The sequence below is a fragment of the Taeniopygia guttata genome, chromosome 2 (genome assembly GCF_048771995.1).
Source record: "Taeniopygia guttata chromosome 2, bTaeGut7.mat, whole genome shotgun sequence".
Lineage (NCBI taxonomy): Eukaryota > Metazoa > Chordata > Aves > Passeriformes > Estrildidae > Taeniopygia > Taeniopygia guttata.
This window is the reverse complement of record NC_133026.1, coordinates 30,946,149-30,967,640: the sequence shown is the minus strand read 5'-3', so window position 1 is coordinate 30,967,640 and position 21,492 is coordinate 30,946,149. Positions and strand designations below refer to the sequence as shown.

The 21,492-nt window shown below is 37.5% G+C and overlaps 1 protein-coding gene across 1 annotated transcript in view; it reads left to right on the top strand.

The window, feature by feature from the left end:
- MACC1 (MET transcriptional regulator MACC1) overlaps positions 1-13,118 on the top strand; it is a 38,311-nt gene extending 25,193 nt beyond the window's left edge. The window contains exons 4-5 of the mRNA XM_072925590.1: positions 1,838-2,026; positions 8,154-13,118. Of these exons, the coding sequence (XP_072781691.1) occupies positions 1,838-2,026; positions 8,154-8,366 (402 nt within the window). The 3' untranslated portion in view covers positions 8,367-13,118. The remainder of the gene's footprint in view (positions 1-1,837; positions 2,027-8,153) is intronic.
- The last annotated feature ends 8,374 nt before the right edge of the window (positions 13,119-21,492 follow it).

Here is a 21,492-nt window from a genome sequence, read left to right as displayed (position 1 = left end):
CTATGTGACTAAATACTGCCAAATGTGAATCAAAAGTTTATTCTAATTATTTCCAGGCAATAAGTGGCACTATTAACAATCCTGTTATAAATGAAATTCAATATCATATATATCATATTAGAGATGGCGCGAATTATATCTACTACACATAACAATTCTAATTTACTTACTGATCTGTGTGCAAATTAGTTTGAAATTAATGGTCACTTAATACTCTCCTTGGCTCTGACAGAAAAGTTGACCAACCTGTTAAGGGACAGAAGATAATTAAATTTCTGATATGAAAATAAAATGTTACAAAAATGGATGTTTAAAAACTCACATTGTTGCTATTCATCTAAAGCCTTTTGACTATCCTGAACCTCAACTGAGTTTACCTCAAAACTAGTCTGTCCCCTTTGAAGTGTTGACAGAAATTTCAGCAGGATTCAGAAAGTTTTGGTAGCAGTGTCCACTTATAATTCTTAAGAAGACATCAAAGTTTGTGGAATAAAACTGAGCCACTATGAAGTACAGCAAAGTCTGTCTCTCTTTACAAAAAGGAGAGGGGGTTCTAAATGTGAAAATTGTCAGAACTTTTAACTGAACACAGTGAAACACAGTTCATTACAAAACAGGCAAAAAGTGGGGCATAATTAGATTAAGCTTATAGAATCATAGAACAGTTTGGGTTGGAAAGGACCTTAAAGATCATTGCATTCTAACCACCCTGTCATGGGTAGGAGGCCTTTCACTAGACCACTCTGGTCATGTCCTGTTTTGTGAGATTTATGTATTTTTGCTAGAAAGTGCCAATACGGGTTCTTTTCTTTATAGAACTAGGTATAAAGCTAGATGTCATCCATGCAATTTTCAGTTACTTCTTTCAAGAAATGTCAAATTTTTGTGTTTTATCAGGTTCTTGCTTATCAGAGCAAATACAAACTGAACAACTTTGTTTCCAGTTTTGGGGAATTTTGTGCAATACACTGTAGTCAGCTTCTCACTACTCTGTCTACCAAATTTCTATTGTTTGCTGTGAGGATTTTATTGGTTAATACTTTAAAAACCTCTGATTTCTGCAGAAATGCTTGATATTTCAGTAAAAATAAGTGTCTAAAACCCAAACATTTCTGTATTTTGCTCTTGATCCTTCCCTGAAAACCTCAACAGTTTCAGTGGAATATTTTGTTGTTAATGTGAGAATGAAAAAAATCCAAAATTTATTTCTCCCATTAGGTTTTATCCAAACAAATAAAGAAAGAAGAATGCAACATATCTACATTTCAAAGTTTTACTCATTTAACTATTTTAATTTGAGTGTCATTAAATGCTCTTTTGGCAAGGAGAAAGGAAAGGTTTCATGTTTGCATTTCTCCTTAATGGTAAAAAAATTATTAGTTCTGTGGAAGGAGTAAATCAAACGGTGCTGGCCAATGTGATCAGTGATTTTCCATATAAAACCCTAGATTAAAGACCACACCTTAGTATAATAGTGCTCAAAGTTAATTTTCATGTTTCATGTCATACTTCTAAGAAGCTAAATTTTTTTTTTCCCAAATATTTTTGTTGGAGAAGTATGATTTCTTTCAGGATCTGTAAGCTTGGCAGGACCCACTTGACACTGGAATGCTGAAGCAGCTGAATGCCAGCTTGATTTTTTTCTTAAGCTCATGGGCATTTTTCCTCTGAAAGTGTTAGCATTTTGTAGGAAAAAACCCCACATATTTGTAAGAGCACAAAACTAAAAAAAGTCTTCCTGTTTACATAGAAATGCAGAATAGTGCTAGAAAATGAAATTTAAATGTTCTGTTTGTAATTACTGGTGAAGGATCACTAATAAAAATCATTGTTGCAGGCACTTTTGAAAATAGATTGCCAGGGATTAGTGGCACGTCTTACCCAGGACACCATCATCTTGACTGCAGCTGTCAAGCTTGGCAAAAGCTGGCGGGAGCTTGCGGAGAAGTTAGCCCGCCTCACAAAGCAGCAAATAGAGGCTTACGAAGTGCCCCACCACGGGAAAAATGGAGCAGTAGCTCTGGAGGTAAGGGGCTGGTGTAACAGTGCATGCACATCCCCCCCTGCACAAACACAGGGAGGGACCTTCCTTCTTCCTGGTTTTGTAGGCTTCTTTCCTTTCGCACTGTCCAGTGAAGGTGTCTGCTCCTGTCTTGAGTTTCAGGGCTAGGTTCAATCCCTTTTTGTTGTCCTGGCCACTTTTTAACCTCTGCTGTCATTTCAGACAGTGAGGAGGACCAGCCAGTCCTTGCAGGAGCCACTTCTAATCACATTCTGTACAGCTTTTGCTGTTTCCACAGAAAGGAAAAAAGTAAACTGACTTCTATCATTAATACTTTTCTGTGCCAGAGTGACACTTTTTGTAATTTAGCTTAAGTATCATGAGAGGAGGTTGGAAGCCCTGACACCAATTTTACTTCTGATGTATGAATGCGGCAAATATGTCCTTTAAGCTTATAGTTTTTGAGGTAGATCATGTTTTTGTTTTTTTTTTTTTTTTTCCTTTGCAAAGCATTTTTCTTGTACAGAAGTTTGAGCTTTGTATAAAAGTCAATTTATCCTCTCAGATATATTTTAGTGCATACAGATCTAAGGAGCAATTTAGGTACCTAATTAAATCTCTGGTGCTATTTGAGGTGACCAGAGATACTCATGGCATCCATGCAATGTCACATATCCTACAAGACTTGGGGTGGACACTTGTCCACCCTGATGAGCTGAGGGTCAGCCTCTGCCCCTGGCATGCCTTTGCCTGCCCTTCTCTCCTCTGACACCAAAGCATGCAGTAGCTCCATTCTTTCCCACAGAGTTATGTGCCAATGACTTCTAGGTCAAGTTCCAGACTGGTTTTTACTCTGAAAATCTCTTTTTTATGAGCATTGCTGAATGATCTTTCTGACTTGAGAACTTACATTCAGGCTTGACTCTCCCTCTGCCTATACCATCATCTCCTGATTATTGCAGGTAATATACATGATCCAGACTACATTCCCTCTCTTTCACCTCTTAGTGTCAAAGGAATTGCTATTTCCTATTCACAGGTTCACAACTACTCAAGACAATTTTTTCTTCCTTTTTCTATTTCCCTGTAGCTGATTCTACTTATTCCCTGCAAAACCTTTCCTTTCCACTCCTTTCCACTGTCTGAATCCAGTGCATCTGTCATCTTGTTTTCATTTGCTTGGTGATAACTATCAAGATATTTCTGCTCTAATCATGAACTACTACCTCTTATTCCTTTTGAATGTTCTGCCCTCCCTCCCCAATCAATATTTGATCAAAATTCTATGTGTTTGCTCATGTGCTCCTGCACTTGTCAACAAAATTGTCTTCATAATTGTTGTTTGCAATCACTGCCTCCTTCTCAGATCCAGTTTTTCTCTTTGAGCTATTTTGTGTATTTTTTTTTTCTTTCCTTTTTGGGTACTTCAGTCTGGATGCACCTTCCTCCAATTTTTTCTCATAAAAGTATCAGCCTTTCCAATCCTATGTCTACTCTCTTGGTTTTTTTTTCTTTTTCACTGTTAGGCAGTCCTACACTTTTGTTCTTGTTACTAAGCTTTCTGTGTATGGCTAACAAGCCCCCAGCTTTCTACAGAAGAAATTATTGACATGAACAATATACAACTCTGCTGGTCTCCATGTTATTTGAGAATGTTTCCCCTTTGCTGATAGAAATAAAACAATCTTATAACTGTTTTTCCAGCATCATGCCTATTTATTTTTATATTAAGAAAAATTTTAAATAAACACTTACTTTGCTTTGATAGGGTTTTGATATTCCATGAAGCCTATCTTTCACCTCATACACCCTACTAATTTGTTTTCAAGAGTTTTTTTTATATTATTTTTATGGCAACCACCCAGAAAATTCTCTGCCTTTCAGTGACAACGTCTACTGACAAAACATAGTACATTCAAATTCATCATAATTGAAAGCCCATAATACAGTACCCTCTATTTTTTCAGAGAACATTCAACAAGCAGTCAAAGATCAGAATTTTTCTGTATTTCTGTGTCATTTCTCAAGGATTATAGTGCGTCTATGGGAGATTATTGGTTTTGGGTGAGCTTTATAACTGTGCTTGTCCACATGGGTGTGAGTTCAAAGCACAAGGTTTCTAGCACTGGTGTCTCATGTGATTACTCAGTACCCTCAATGTCCTCTGAATCTAACCTAAATTTCAGTTCCTTCTAGTGAATATTAGTGCTTTCTCCTGACCTCTAACTTTTCTACTGATAGTAGTTTTTGCCTTAAAACCTGAACTCCAACAAAGCTGGGGGAGGTTAATAAGTTTTGACTAGTTATTGAGGATTATATGAAATTATTAACTGGTTCATTCCCCACCGAAGATTGATTGGTTAAAAAATGTTTCTGCTTTTAGACTTCATGTTTTTCTTGGTGGAAGAAACCTTCTTGCAGATGATCACAGAGGCAACTTGAGGTACCTGCAATTGGTGCATAGATTATGAAGTGTTTTTCATCAGTAAATTCCAAATCACTTTGCTGTGGATATAGGTGTCCTTTCTGTGTCCTAAGCAGAGAGAGTGGGAAAGAGGGAAGACTCATGCACACAGCTGAGATGAGACTTAACCAGGATGCTGCAGTGATTTAATATTTTGCCCAAGATTCTGCTTTGGTACAGTTCAGGAATTTTGAATGCAATTCAGTTCACCCATTGCATTAGAGTACGTAGCTGTGGAGAAGAATCTACCTTAGAACCACTGCTGTGTTTGCAGTACTAGTTTAATGTGATGAGTTAATTATGCATCAATGGTGACCAGTTTGTAAACCTGCATTCTCCTTTTTCTTCATTCTTTCTTTTCTTTTGCCTTAGATTTAAAAAAAAACTAAATCAGTTGTGCTAGATTTGAGGAAACCAAGGTTTGTGTTTAAAGATATTTCAGCCAATTGTCTTATTACAATGTCAGATTGACCATTAGCATAAGTCAAAGCATAACATCTTTTCATATTCATTGTCTTTTCACATTCTAGTGAAGACAGAAGACTGTACCCTCATTCTTTAAACATCTGAGTCTAACAGGAATGTAAGAAAAGGAAGAAAGAGACCCAGAAAAGGCATAGCCAGTAAGAGAATTTCAGGAGATAACAGCTTTTCTTGTTGGCTACTTTGGCTATCAAGCTAAAAATAGGAATACAGAAACTTTCTGGTCCCAACATAAATACAACAGTGATGACCTTCTTTAGTTCATTAAAGTATGTTATAATATCTAACATTTACAGAAGAACATTAAAAACTAATTTTCAACTTAGCCTTTTTAAAAAAACACAAAAAAATTCATAAATCTCCTTCTTCCCACCTACAACCAATGTACTTTTTTCCTCTTCTTCTGTAACCTTATGGTTATGACTTAAGATAGACTTGCTTAAAGGAAAAATGATGATACCTTTCTCTCTTGTAAACCAAAAGTGAGAAAATTCACTGAATGTACAGGCACTTTTTTATTACTTAAACTCAAGGCAGAAACTAGACTAATCAGACTGTGAGATGGTAAGTTTAGACTACACTAGTCCAATGAGACTGTGGGGCTGTAAGTCTATTTTATTTTTTTCCCATTTGTGTACGCCAGCAGAATTTGAGGGAAATGTTTACAGAAACAATGACAGAATCAGTCTTGGGTAAGCTGAAAGATCTCACCAAAAATATGGAGAAAAGTTCAAAGATATGAGCAATGAAATTCTCCTCCTACTCAGTTCCTCTAGGGATCAAGTAAATAAAGCTTAAATTAAGGAAGTAAAGCTTTATGTTGTGTACTGTTTGTAAATTAATAAGATAATATTGAGGAAATAACTAATTTACTTCAGAATTACCCTTCACAACCATAAAAACTGGGAGGTTTTTTGATAAAAGAGGAAAAAATGCTAAAAATATTCTCAACTTCCTGGTCACTTTTATATATATACATAAATGTGCAGTAATCAGCCCATATACATTTATTACTATGCATAGGTATGTCCCTGTTAAAACAGTGACTGACAGAACCTTTTAGGAGAGTCATGGATTTCTTTGTGGATTTGTGCATAATCCCTGCAACTGTTAACTCAATTGCTGTTTGCAAAATCTTTATTGCCAATAAGGAGAGGGAAAACAGAATTTTGATTGCCCAAGTAGCATTTGGAAAATCAGTAGCTGGGAAAATAATTATTTTGTTTGTTAACTGAGCAAATTTACTCAGCACTTTGAAAGATAGAAGTCCAGCCTGGTATCTGAATCACACTGCTATTACTTAATGTTGTTAGACCAATGACAAATTACACCAGCTGAGGATCTGGTCTATTTGTTTGTCATAAACCAAATAAATTATAGTTTGAAAAACAAAAAAGCATTGGTAACCTATGTTTTATTTTCCTTTGTTTCTTGCAGGAAATTTTAAAAATGTTTTGTCCTTATTAAAAAAATTATAAAAATTTTTTACTTGCCTGTTTTAGAGTGTTTGGGTGCTTTTCTCCCCTTTCTAGAAATAGATTTTACAGATAAATCATGTTAGAGTCATAGAATCATTGAGGTTGTAAACGACCTCTAAATTCAGCTAGTCAGACTGCCTAATTAGCTCAGCACTTCCAAGTCCACACTAAACCGTGTCCCTAAGTACCAACATGTGCTTAAATTCCTCCAGGAATGGTGACTCAACCACTTCCCTGGGCAGCCTTTTCCAATGCCTGACCTACCTTTCAGTGAAGAACTTTTTCCTAATATCCAATCTAAATTAATTAAGGGGACATCATTCTGCTCCCCATCCTTGTTTTCCAGCTCAGTGGAATGGATACCCAGAGAGCAGCTGGTCTGGGTATTTAACCCTGAGGCAAGGGAGGCATTAAGTACCTCAACCTTTCCCTCATCCTTTGCCACAATGTTGGCCCTGTATCCAATAAAGGTTGGAGATTCTCCTTAGCCTAAGAATGCTGATGTCTTTTTAGAAGCATCTTTTATTGTCTTTTAAGGCAGTAGCCAGATTAAGTTTCTGCTTCTGTTGTCAGAAAACATTTATGAAAGGTAAAAAGCATGTTTAAAATTTTCAGGCTGAGTAGAGAGACAGTAGGATGCTGATTAATGCGACAGTAACCATCAAAAGCACAACCAAATAGGGAAAATGTTGCTGGTTTGTCTTGGTTTGAAAAGACAGCTGTCCGCTAAGGAAGACAGGAGTCGTCCTTGAAATGGAAAATGTAAACCCCCTCCCTCCAAAGTATTATAATTTTGAAATTAAGAGGCTCTCAGGCAAAGAGATGAGAATAATAACAGTTCTTTACTAGGAAAATTAAATATACCAATGCAATAGGACAAAAAAGAAAACAAACCACTGACAGAGTCAGAATACGACCCAACACCCTGTGGGTGAGGGTGTTGGTAGCAGTACTGATTAAATGATGGCTGTAGTCCTCCTGCAGTGCCAGATGTGATTCTGTTGGAGCAGTGATCCTGTAGATGGCTGTAGTTTTCCTCTGAAGGTCCAGTGGTGCTGTAGATGGGCCTGGTCTTCTTCTGGGAATCCAGTGGAGAAGAAGACAGCTGCTCTTGGAATCCAGTGGGAAAAGGCTGTCTCTGGTGTACTAAAGCTCTGATTATCTCAAAGTAGGAATGCTTGACTCCTCCCTCTGGGTGGAGCTTCTCACAATGGGATGATGTAATTATATCAGTCACACAGTGACACTTAATGACCCATTAAGAGAAGATATCTACCCAGAGGGAGGATTGGTTGTGGAAGAGACAAAGAAAACTGCTCAATTAACAGAAGATAACTGCCACACCTCTAACAGATAACAAATAGAATACACATCCCCATCCTAAAATGTGGATGTATGCATTGCAAAAGATGAAAAGTATTTTCCTTCCACTCTTGTTCTTTGACTTATAGTTTCAGACAAGGATATATTTTGATTTGGTGATAATCATCTGTGTGAAGAATTTATCTATTATTTACCTCTCTGAGAATTTGAGAGTTTAATAGAAATAATGTAAATAAGATTACTGGAGTTTTTATATCAACATACCTCTTTTTATAAAGCATTTCAGTATGCCTAGTGATTAAACACTTATTTTCTCTTTTCTTTTCTGTGACTTTTCAACTATTTAGCTATATTTTTCTCAATAATTAAATTTCTGCTAATATTTTGTCTCCTTTATTTTCAGATGATGTGGAAACCTGCATATGACTTTCTCTACACTTGGGCTGCCCATTATGGAGATGGTTATAGGGATGTCTTACAGGACCTACAATCAGCCTTGGATAAAATGAAAAACCCAGTAACAAAACAGTGGCGAGAGTTAACTGGAGCTCTGATTCTTGTGAATTGCATGGAGGTGTTAAGAGCAAGTGCCTTCTCCAAAATGGAGGAAGAGTAATGGACAAAATATTTTTGGAAAATCTGCTAGGAAACTATACCTCTGTATACACTTTATTTGTGTATTTATGTTTCAGAGACACTTGTAGAGCATGACAGAATGAAGTTTGTTTTAACTGAGCTGATGTTTGGTCTAGCCCTATGGTTCTCAACAACAGATTGCCAGAGCGTGCTAGTGGCTTCTGAGTACGTAAGAAAAGAATGGGGAATTAAACTAATGAGATAACAAAAATTACTTGTATTCTATGGGGTATTTTCTAAAAGGAGCAATTTCTGATTGCACTGACTTCTAGGCAGAGATCAGTTTTAAAAACAGAACTATTCAGGGATGAGTTTAGCCTGTGGAGCCTAGGTTTACATTGTTTTCAGTAAAAAATCTAAATATTTGATACATTTAATATTTGGTGCTCAAACACCTCAACTCTAATTCAGTGGGTGCAGGTTAGCCTACAAAAAAACCTTTAAAAGTATTTCATCCTCATCTGGGACAAAAATAATCTAATTGTCTCACCACACAGGAATTCAACAGTTCCTGGGAAAATAGGTGTGTGCTGCATACACTCAAAAAATAGGTGTGTGTTGCACTTTTCCAAAACAGCTTCTGATATCTATTTTAAAGACTCAAGAGAGACAGAAGATAAAAATATCAACAGTGTTTGGTTTTGATATATTTGTTGATGTAACTCAACAGGGTTTTGTCTCTTTTCATATATTTTTTTAGTTTATATATCTGTAATTTTTTTCTACATTCTGCTGAATGGAAATTCCAGAAAATTCCAGAAGCCTTCATTATGCACACTGTCCATCCCTCTGATAATTTTTGTAGTCCTTCCTTGTCGCTTTTAGGTAAGAACATAGGGGAAGGAGACTTTGTAGGTACAAGGACTGGAAACAATTCATACCCGCATCTGTTGATTGTTTTCTTCTACCTCACTGGATATGGAAGATGACTATTATTTTCTCAAAAAACGTTAACAGTGGAGCGCTTTTAAGATTAATTTATTTATGGAGCAATGAATAACTAGTCATATGTTTGAAAAAGAACCCTGCTTGGATGCCGTCAGTAAAAATTTTCCAAAACTGAGTAGCTTATTATAAGTACAGAAAATACAGGCTGAATAATACTTACAGACTGACCAAATTTTTAAATATAATTTTAATGTATTAAATATATTTTTTGTTAAGTGGTAGATCTAAAAGGTTAAATCCATTTTGAGCTCCTTTGATCAACATTCATTCAGAAACATCAGCAAATACTCAAGACAACCAGTTGAAAAGAGAATTAGCATTCTGCCATCATTTGTGGTTGACAAGACAAAGCCAAATTCTTTGAGGAGTCGCACAAAACAGCACTTCTGCCCAGAAACTGCACTTTCTCTGTTGTCTAAGTTCATTTCTAAAAAGGGAGGTTTTGCCATTCTAAAATAAAACTACATTTAGACATTTTTCTTCCCCTCTCCTTTCCTCTAACCGTTTTGTTTTCTACTTTCATTAAGCTTTCCCAAAGTACCCATAGCTCAGGAAGGAGGCTGAGGAAGGAGTACTTGACTGAATAATAGGTAAATTAATTCACCAGAAAGTCTTCTAGCATCAGGGCATTTACTGAATTAATATTTGTGCAAGTTATCTGCTTTCAGAGGACTTGCCCCTGATTTGCAAGACAATGAGGAGTTCAGTCCATAGAGCACTATCTGCTATTGTGGATCAAGGAAAGGTGGAGAAAAAGGAGTCAGATTATCAAAGCTTCCTGTTGTTTCAGGTGCCAGCACTGATTTTATGTCTTTCCCCACACTGTTTTAAGAAGAGCTGTAGAAAAAATATAATTACAATATTATTATATTTATTAAATATAATAATGATGTTACTCTTGTAATCTGCACATCATTGCAGAGCCGGCTTGTCCTTCCTTCTTCAGGTAGTGAAGCCCCCAAAAGATGAGAAAGTGGTGCTAGGTAAGGAAAAGGTATAAAATATATTAATAGACATCTTTAAAAGTAAAAAGACATATGCAAATATTAAGAACTAAAACAAACTCCCTGAAGGTTTTCTAGACTGCTTCTGCTTCCACTTTAGACCCTGCTCATAGCAGACTGTGAAACCTGAACAGGACTTGGTAGTGGTGCAACAGGCTACACACCAGATCTACTTAAAACCTCAGGGAAATATAATTTTTGCTCCCTCAGAGCTGAAATATCAGAGGACATCACAAAGCAAATCTTTCAGCTTCACTAGGCTGCCTTTCTATCTGCTTTTCATGCATCCCACTAGGCCATGATCCCTTGTTTATAGCCCTGTTAAATAAATTTTTTAAACCTTTTTTCTTTCACTTTTTTCCCTTTTTTGTTAACCTGGCTGCATCAGCTAAGTAGCTCACTTAAATCTGTTACTGAAGATGAGTCTGTGCTTCCATCCTTTTTTTGCACATCTGAATTTCTTATGTTTAGTAAATGTGTGTTTACTTTCTTTTTCAACAGGACATGTAGTAATTCCTTTGTTCAGTCCTGTATTTTTCTGTTGTCAATACTAGTCAAAAGACTGGAAAGGGCTACCACATGCTACCAATTATCAAATATAAAGGACAGGCCGCCCAAAGCCATTGAAGCTGAAGGAAAATCCATCCCAAGAAGGTAGTCAGTAGTCATGGTCCCAGGAGAAGGCCCCAGGGACCAGAGGCTGTTGCCTGTAACTCTCACGGCCAGGCCCTTTCTTTGCTCTGAAAACTTTTTCTGTCGTGAACAAGAGTTGAATTTGGCCCAGCAAATTTAGCAAATATTGACTCAGTGAGTCAGTGATCTCCTTAGCTTGCGGAATTATGCAACGTGTCCTCCAAGTATATTTCTTTAAAAGGAAATTTATATTTGCCTGTAGTTGTGCTGTATTGCAGGGCCTTTGACTTCTGGTTGCTAATTGCACTCCCATTTTTGCTTTAAGCTTCTGCTCATATGAATGAAATGTGCACTCGTGCAATATTCTGTTTACTTTAGCAGCCCACACTGGATATATTTTAAAAAAAAGGTATTAAAACCCCATATTTTATTTAGTGGTCTAGTATTCAAAACCACAAAATGCCAGCCCAGAGTGAAAGCAGCTGCACTCAACAGCAGCACACAGCTTGGAGCACATGGCTTAGGTAAACATGCTCTGTTCTTGACCTTTTTTCTTTTCCTCCCACCCTGTCAAGAGAGAACAGCTTTCCCATGAGCCTGCACACATCCTTTCTTTGGTTTCTTTAAAGTGAGATGAGATTAACAGCTCCTTGGGAGGAGACAAGGAAAAATACCAGCCGCTGGTCCTTGCCTTAAATGACCCTCTGTTTCCTAATTTCTTTACACAGAAAACAGCTGTGTCAGCCAGTTCCATTTTCCTTTGAAGTTGTAGTCAGAAAACCCCCCTCACCTTCCTTCATCCTTCTATCCTCTGAATAGGTGCTTCTTAAGCAAATGAGCAAATGAAATTTGAGTGCATCTGTTGCTTTACGAATCCACCTACCCATGAGAACTGGAATAATCGTTCCCTTGGTTGAGTCAGCACCTGAGTGGGGCAGACACCTTCCTCAGCGGGCAGTGGCAAGGAAAACCTGTCACTCATGCTAAAAATGCTATTTTTCAGTGAAGTTAGAAGCCATTCATCTTGCAGTGCAGAGGCTTCATGCCATATAATGACACAGTGCAGTGACATATTTCTGAACTAATAACAGTCAAGACTGGAGAGAAAAGGCATATTATTCCCCCTGGAAGTTCCAGCCCTCCAGCTGGGTTTGGAGAAAGGTTCAGTTTCTTAGGTTTCACTTGCTTTTTTTGGAAAGCAGAGGTTTAGGGAAGGTAAAGGAAGTGTCTTTTAATATCTAAGTAAAGGGCTACTCCCCCAGCCAGGCTCCGAGCAGCAGGCTGGATGCCAAGACCAAGCTACATGTTATGGGGTATTCTTTGTGGAATTGTTTAGGGAAGAAAATGGGAGGAAGCACCAGCCATCTTTCTTCCTACTGAGAACAGAAAAATGTGGGAGTGGATAAGTGTTTATTGGTTAATTTTTTTCATGAAAAACACTGTTTTTCATAAATCCTTTCTAAGCTGTGGGGAAAACAAACACTAAGCAGTTCCAAAGGAACAACTCGGTTTTGTTGTGTTGAGCCATCTCTAAAGACCTATTCCTGAAGTATCTCTAGGCTCAGTAAGTGATCCAGCTGACAATGACCTACTAAATAACAAAGACAATTGTGTAGAACTGAAGATGACAATGCTGTATTCCCATCTAAATCCAGGGATCCTGCTTTTTCATAATCTAACATCTTGTTCAGCTATGGACAGCTGTACCAAATAGGGATATAAATCTATGCTGTTTTGTTGTGTTTGTGTCATAGATATGAAGTTTTCCTGTGAAAAGACAGGAATAAAATAGAGAGCAAAGGGTTGTATTTCCCACCATGCCTGGGAAAAGACTGTAGCAACTTATATTTTTCACATTAGTGTGAGATACCAACCATTAAATTCTTTGGCAAGGCCCTTGAAAAATTGTAGATATGTAAAGGAAATGTTAGTCTAGTGTGAGTGGTAACCATTGTTCTTGAAAGATATGTCGCCAATAAGTATCTACAGACACTACGGGATATTCAAATAACTTGTGATTATTTTTAGTACAAAAAGTGCCATTTTCTGTTTCTTGCCAATGTGTATATATATGTAGATAATATATTTTTTTAGCTTACAGTATATATTTTTAAACAAAATAAACAAAATTATATTGTCCACTGGAATCTCTTGAGAATTTTATTTTGATTTTGTAAGACTAAGAAGAGCAGAGAAAGAGGTCATGAGGTAAAAGATAATGGTTCAGTAAATACCAGGAAATGAGCAATGTCTTTATACACATTTCTCTTCATTTATAAATCCTGTGTGTTGCAAAGATGAATGCACACTCCTTTTACTGTGTTCATAAGCAAAAGTTGTTTGTTGATATCACTTCCAGGAACAAAATTATCTCACTTTTGAGAATAGGGCAGTCTGTGGATGTTACAGTGGAAACCAGTGGAAACTATATTCTTCTCACGAGAATATGCTCTCAATTTTTTTTCTCTGAAAAAGGATCAAATTCTTATGATCCTTCAGTGTAAGTTAGACCAGAACACAGCCTGTGTCTTAAATTTATAGTTCAGATTTAGATTTGAAGCTATGTATCAGGAGTTACTGTATGAACTGAAAGGTCAATTTACATATCCATTCTAAATCCCAGGTTTTAATATGTAAATGAAGTGGCCTGTCTGGAATAGGGATGGCAGCACAATAGCCCTAGGAGAGCAGACAAAGATGAAGTGCATTCAGCTCCACTCCACAACTTTAGAGCCTTAAACACTGTGTTTGTGTTAAATTCAGTACAAGATCTAAAATGCAGCCTTGTCAAATATAACACCCTGAGAACAATGGGAATCCAGTGACAAGGGGAAAGTGAATATGCAATGACTGCTCAGTCTGTCTCATAAGAATGAGGTTATCAGGAAATGGGTTTAAAAATAAACAAAAGTACCCTTTCATACAGTGAGGAATTGGGGAATGTGTTGTTATGGGATATTGCTGAAGACAAAATCATATGTAGGTGCAAAAGAAAACCAGTCAAATTTACAGAGAAAAAAAAATACCTAGTGGATGTGGTGGTTTGTCTACAGCCACCAGCTTCATATAAAACAGAATTGGATACTGAAAATGCAGCAGGAAGAAATACTACCCTCTCCTTGTCCTATTTCTCGCCATTTCCTCTAGAGACTGTATCTGGAGTGTTTGCTCATGTGCTCCTGCACTTTTCAACAAAATTTTCTCCATAATTGTTGTTTGCAATCACTGCCTCCTTTTCAGATCCAGTTTTTCTCTTTGAGCTATTTTGTGTATTTTTTTTTTTTTTCTAGGTACTTCAGTCTAGATGCACCTTCCTCCAATTTTTTCTCATAAAATTATCAGCCTTTCCAATCCTGTCTAGTCTCTTGGTTTTTTTCTTTTTTACTCTTAGGCAAATTTAAGCTTTATTTACTTGAGTGGGCACATGCCTGCTCTCACCCAACCCTTCCTGCACTCTTATAATCACAGACTCACATGGTCCTCACACACCCCAGCAGGCTCCTTTCCAGCACCTGCCTCCCTTCTGCCCCAGTTCAGGCACCAGTTCCTCAATTTATTTAGCAACAACCATGGCCCTTCTCCAGCTCTGTGGCCTTGTGGCTACAGAGCTCTGGACTGAGCTGTGATCCTCTGACATGCTGCCTCTGGCAATGGGGTCACTGATAGGGGAGCACAGTTCTCAACTTTGGGCAGGGGGACATCAACCTAGCAAGACTCCTCAGGGCTGGCCCTGCCCCATGAACTTTCTTTTCTCTTGGAATCCAATGAAGCCTTATTTCATGCATCCGAGGGAAAATCATGAAGATGAGAAAGGATGAGTGGGGGAAAGGATTTTGAATAAGATTTTAGACAAGAAACCTCATTTCTTAGTTTTACTCACAAGCAAGAAAAGTTATTTTAGAGTCTGAAATGATTTCATATAATGCCACCCTCTGTTCTTCCTACAAAAGGCTCCATTGCTATTAACAAAGGAATTTTAAAATACCAAACAGCCAATGGATGATTTAATAATGCTGCTTATAAAACTAATTGTGTGTAACTGAAAAGCTCTCCCTGGGGTCCCATTTGCAGGAGGGTTAAATAGGATTATCAAATCTAAAAGAATAAAAAGGATAAAAAACTCCCAAAGCCCTGAAGCCCCAGGAAGAAGGAGTTGGGGCATTTTGCTGAATAAATTATAGACCTCAGTCATTAGTACCAGGGGATTATCTCACAGAAAGAGAAATCTGAATTGGTTTCATATGCCTGCAAACTTCTTTATAGGTTTTAGGCCAGAAGCTTGATTTTCATACACACAAAGAAGTCTTTTCACCTGGGGACCTCCAGCCAGCATGACTTCAGTGGGAAGCTGTTTACCCTTCATGTCAGGGTATGTTAAACATAACAAACTACTGTAGAAAACCTAAGGGACCTTATCTTTTTTTTTTTTTTTTTTTTTTTTTTTTTTTTTTTTTTTTGCCTATAGAAGCAGTTCTATATTGCTCCATAAAGCCAAAGTGATAGTGTAGCTGAGATGAGGAGCATGGGAGTGATCAGTGCAGATCCATGTGGAGGCTGTCTGGTATAATTTTCCATCACAGATCCTGGCTGGAATTGTTCACATCAGCCCATGGAGGCACAGACCTCTTTGCAACCCATGCTACAAGCCTGCCTCCCCAGCCTTTTCTATCCCCTCAGACCCTCTTGCCCCTCTCCCCAGAGGTGTCCTCTCCTCAACCTAGCAGGCAGTCAGTCATTATAGAACCATTCCTCCTCAAACCTCAGCTGCTCTCCCCTCACCCACTGCTCTGGGTTCTGGGAAATGAGATACCCATCCCCTCTGACCCCTCGTCCTCTGTACTTTCTTCTTTCTCCAAAGCTTTTCCTAAGCTGGACAACCACTTCCAACAGCCTGAGCTCCCTGGGCTTTCTGTGAGCCTCTGGGAGCTGCTCTCCAGCTCTTACCTGCCCCGTGCCCACCCCATTCCATCCCTGCAGGTCCTTGCAGGGTTGTCACAAAACCCGTGACAACCCTGCAAGGACTTACTGCTGCTCGACCTCTGGCCAGTTGATGCTATGCTCTCCTGTTAGCGCCACAAGGACTGAGCACAGCCCTTTGTTTGCCTCTGTGCTCAGGAACAGACTTCAGGAGCCAGCCCCTGATGAGACTGAAAACAGCATAGATACAGGCTTCCTCAGCCAAAAAATCTGCCCACAGATGACTTTGAAGGCAAGAGAGCTGAATATATCCAGACAAATATCAAAAGAAAACACAGAATCATGGTAGCTGTGTCCTTTAATAAACAGAAACCAAAGACAAAATATGAATTTTGACCCTAGGCTAAAGACACTTTCTCACAGCTTTTTGGTTTCTTTCTGTTTTATACATTTTTAATTAATTAGGTGGAGATATTTAGGAGAAGCATAGTAGTTAAGGCAAGGACTTTAACCTCAGACGTCTTTTGTCCTTTTGAAAGACTTCTAACAAGCAGGATTTTACTTTGGAGGTTGGGTTGCATAAAGGTAAGCACTGCTGGCTCAGAAACTCAGCATGTTAAGAACAATGTTGACAGACTGTTGCATTTCTACAGAAGTTTGTGTGAGGTTACTTTACCAGAGAAGGAAAATATAACAAAATACAGGATATGGAAGACACAATAATTAAAACCACTCCAAGATATTAACAGCCAGTCAGCACACTTCAAGCCTCACATATTTCAAGTCCTCTTCAGTTTATTTTTGCCTACTTTAAAGTACATCTGTAGAGAAGAGGAAGGTAAAAGAGGAGAGAGTGGAAAAAGAGAGGTTATTGTTACTTGAATGATTATGATAGCTATTTGTACTACATGAGTGGCTGGTTTGAAGCTGAAGATTGACTGTGCAGTGATCTCCAGTAATGAAAAGGGAGGAAAAGCACAGGAAGAAAAAAGAGGTTTGGAAATAATTTTTTCAAGATTGCACAAAGAATATCTCCAGGACCTTTCTAAATTCTTGCTCAGGTCTTATCCATGAAGTATTGCTACCTTAATAGTTATGTGAGTTATCATGAAGATGTATAATAAGAAATATCTGTGATTTTTCACAACAAGGTTCATGGGTTCTTCCAGGAGCATTTTCAGTCTAATCATGTTTTTGTCATACAAACAGACACATATTCTTTACTTAGCCAAATTGTGGGCATTCTCTGCACATGAGATCTATGCATCTCACTTCACTGGAGAAAGTGCCCTCCAACCTGACTGCTGGTCACTCCTGGAAGGGGTCATTAATGCCTCACCACTTACAGATGTGGGATGAAGCTTTAGGAGAGAGGAGGTAGCCTCCATTGCAACTGTAGACCAAAACCTGGGATGAACTGAAACATTAGCTATGTAAGAGATGTTTTTATTCATATACTAATAGACATCTATGTCAGGAAGTTTTTGTAGAAACCCTGACTGCTATAAGTATTTTATTTCAGCCTTTTCAATGTAATTGTGGCCAGTAAAAATAAAAGCTGGGAAATATCTTTAGCAGAAAAAGACACTCATCGAGGAGTCCCCCTGTTTCTCTGTAATAGTCATCTCCAAGTAACATCAGACTGTGTAACAGCAAATCAGGAAGTTTATATTGAGGAAAGACAATATAATAATCCAGATAAATAATCCAGTTATTTAAAATAATCCAGATTTTTTTTGTGCAATGTCAGGTACATCTCTAGAATGGGCAGCAGTGAGATTTTTGATCACATTTTATCAGTTGAAATATTATTTTAAATTTCACCATTCCCAAAGGGAACAGTTTTCTTGTAACTGTATTATTTCAGATGAGCTTTTTCTAGCAGACTGCCTCTTTCAAGGAAATACCATTGATTATAGGAAAACAACATCCCAGGCTACTTAATCTAAATAAGAATCTGGACCCACCTACAAGTCTCCAAATAAGGTACTGGCTTTGCATAATTTTTTTTCCCTGAAATCCAACTATTTTTATCCTAAGGAATACCCATTAACTTAGACTAGTGCTGCTAGGTCTCTCTTTTTCAAATTAAGGCAGAAGGGACACATTAAAAGATGTTTACAAGAAAAAGATGGTTTGGATGCTTTATTATGTGCAGCAATAATAATTTTCACTGTACCTATATAACAGAGGCATGTGTTCTGATGGCTTTATGTCACCAAACATTACAATTTTAGGACTGTCGTCTTGCAAATGCTACCAAATTACCCTGCCAAATCCCACACTCTTTCTCTGTACTTGCCTATATTAAATGGCCTATACCACAAATTATCAGGGATTTTTTTTCTTTTTTTTTTTTTTTTAGAAAAGGTACTTAAAAATCAAATTTTTTTCTCCTCCCATTCTCCCTCCTTTTCCATGCACAAGGATGCAACACTTGGTACACAGTACGAAGACACATTTTTGTAGGAGGTACTTATTGAAATGCTGGCAGCACATGACTAAGATTATAATGAGTACAAAAATGCTTACACAAATGCTAAGAAGCAGTCAGATAGTACAGAGTAATAGGAAGAAAAATAATTGCTGAGGTTAGTTAGAGAGTTCTTGTATGTTGTTATTAGTTATGGCCCACCTAAATTTTGCAAAACAACTTGACAAAAAAAAATGAATACTGATGTCAGCCATTGTCTCAAGTCAGACTAGTAAAAACCAGAGTGATTCTTTGTAATTCTGGAGATTTTTCTCTTACCAGTGTTTTATTTAGTGGAAAAGCCTCATAGTTTCCATGCATGAATGTAATAACAGAAAAATATGGATTTATTTTTCTAGCCTTGTTTGGTTCATATACAGTTCTGGAAAATATTTGCCTGTAGCTGGTACTCTCCTCAAAAAACCCCAGTAACTTCTGAGCATAATACAGTAACCATACCCTAGTTTGCATTATTTTGCCTGTGCTCCTATTTGTCATTAGCTTAATTAATGAAGGAGAGGATCATAGGAAAGTTTCAAAATTTTAAGTAACTATGAAATACCTACTGAAATTAAAGTAATGGCATTCAAATTCAGTCTTCAGAATTCTGACCTTTTTTCCTTTATTATGATCATTGGGTTCTTATTTTTGGCTTTTGTTTGGTTTGTTTGGTTCTGTATTGTTTACAGACTGCTTTAATTTCCCCCACTCCACTGCCATATTAACATCAAGAGTCATTAAGATTACTTCGAAGGCAACATATAATACTATAAAATTCTCTTTGTGTTTCATTACTCTTCTATTATAGCTAAACCTTTTTCATCCTCTGTCACATGTTGGCTATTGATGTAAACATTGAAAAAGCCAGTGGAGAATTGTAGTCTGATGCTGATAGGACACAGCTGAAGGTCAGGAGATAATTTAGACCAATGTATTTAAAAGATTTTATTACTGTGCTATTTGTAGTAACTGATCCAGAAACAGGCAGAATTGGTACTGTTATGCTAAGCACTGCATAAAGTCAGAGCAAAAAGCAGTTGTCAAGATCTCCTTGAAGCAACCACAGAATTCAACTGTAAAGGGCACAGTGATGCTTTTTATCTGTGCTGAAAGGTCACAGATGTCCACTAATTTACAACTGCCATAGTCCCTTTGATCATAACTGTTATTTAAATACCATTAGCCATCTGATTCTGCAACAGCAGTTTGAGAACCATGGATTTAGTTCTCCTGCAAAAAAAAGGAACTTACACATTAATATTCATGATTGACTGCACACGACAAGTGAAGGTGACTGACGTGAAATAAAGAACTGAAAAATCACATGCTTTAGCCACTGTACCAGCCATTTCTTGCATTGGTTCCTCCTGTGATGTTTAATAGACAGCAGTCAGTTGAAAATTAGACTGACCTAAATACCTTGGTTTGAGCACTATCAGTGTGTCTGCTCTCGTTGTTCACTTGGTGGAACTCAAAGATCTGTCAATAAAATTATCAGGAATAACAATCTGGCTCAGTTATCTGCCTAGGTCAGCTTCCAGAGCTGCCTACTTCACTGACTTCTCTGAGATTCTGTTGCAGAAGAACTTGAGTCCAAATATGCATCTCACTAGCAACATGAATTGTTTTCATGGTCACCACTTTCTACTGGAAGAAACTTCTTTCACACAGCTGTGGTGTCAGATCTTTAACTGGCTCAAGCAGCTGGAATAGTGTCTCACTTCCCAGATCCTCTGGAGGGACCCAGGGTGCTCCAGCACTGCTGTGTAAGGAATGTCCTCCTGCTATTTTATTACCATGAAATTTCACTTCATTCAAGGCAATTCAAGGCCAAAAATCAAATGAAAGCATACATTCATATAAATCCAAACCAGACAACACTGTTATACTTATTTATACAAGACAGCTGCAAATTTGGGGGAAAAATAAGCAAACCTTTTGTTCTTAACAACACTTAAGAAATTATAAGTATCACTCCTTCTATACCTCTTACAAATATGGCCTGCTGTCACATCCTTCCAAGGTGCTGTGTGCTCCGAATTCCTATTGCTAGAGCCAGTGATTAGACAGATCTCATCAGAGAGCACACTGTGTCAATGTGGGATGCTGACTTTTACAGCCAGTTTCCTCTGCAATTATAAAACATGATACACACACAGACATCTTTTAAAATAATTTAAAAAGTCTTATTGGAAGTGTGCTTCAATTACAACAGTGACAAAAAAGAGTTAGCCGCCCTCTTTGACACCCAAATGAGAAGCAGGCTCTGAAGCTCTTTGGGAGCTGTGACAGCTGGCATCTGAATTTTACTGCAAAAGCCAGCAGGTGTTTGGAGACTTTGTAAATGGCTGGATGGTTTTGCCAAGCTGATTTTATATGGTTATCTTCTCCTGGGACATATACATCTGAGACACAACCTAGGTAACTACCTATAAAATTAGTCCGTTTGATGCCAGCAGCAGGATGCCAAGAGCAGAGTAAACTGGATAAGGTTTAAAAGCAATGCTCCTAAGGGAAAAGCACTAATTATTTTTCAGTAACACTATTTGACTATAAGCTCTTTTCTTTTGAAAATATTCACTGATAATACCCTTCAAGTGCTGGGATGTTTTTCACTTCTCATACATCTATATTGTAAAATTAGCTAAATATATGTCTAAAATAGGAATGAAAAAAGATAGTGTTTACTTAACTGCCTGAAATATAGATATTATGGTTCTCATGAAACATAAAACAAAGTCCACTGTAGAAACTGAGAAGAAAATAATGGCTCCACTTTTGCTCTTGACACCTGGGCCTCAGATTGAGTCTTTTTCATAGTTTTCTTATACCATGGATTCTGACTATCTTTAGGTGTTTAATTCACTCTCTGTTATAGCATTTGCCAAATACTGAATAAGAGGAAAGAATACTTCTTTCTCTCTTCAAACACATGCCTTTATGGAGATAAAAAAACATAAAAATACAGAACAATGTTCAGAAATATCCCGTTTGGCATAATTTTAATATCCTTGTTTAAGGACTTTGAAGAGTGGTTTAGTTTTACATCATAAAATACTACTAGAATCAGCTGAGGGATGCCTAAATGTGCACATGCTTTTTGATTGCTGTAAGACTTCCCAGCCTAATTC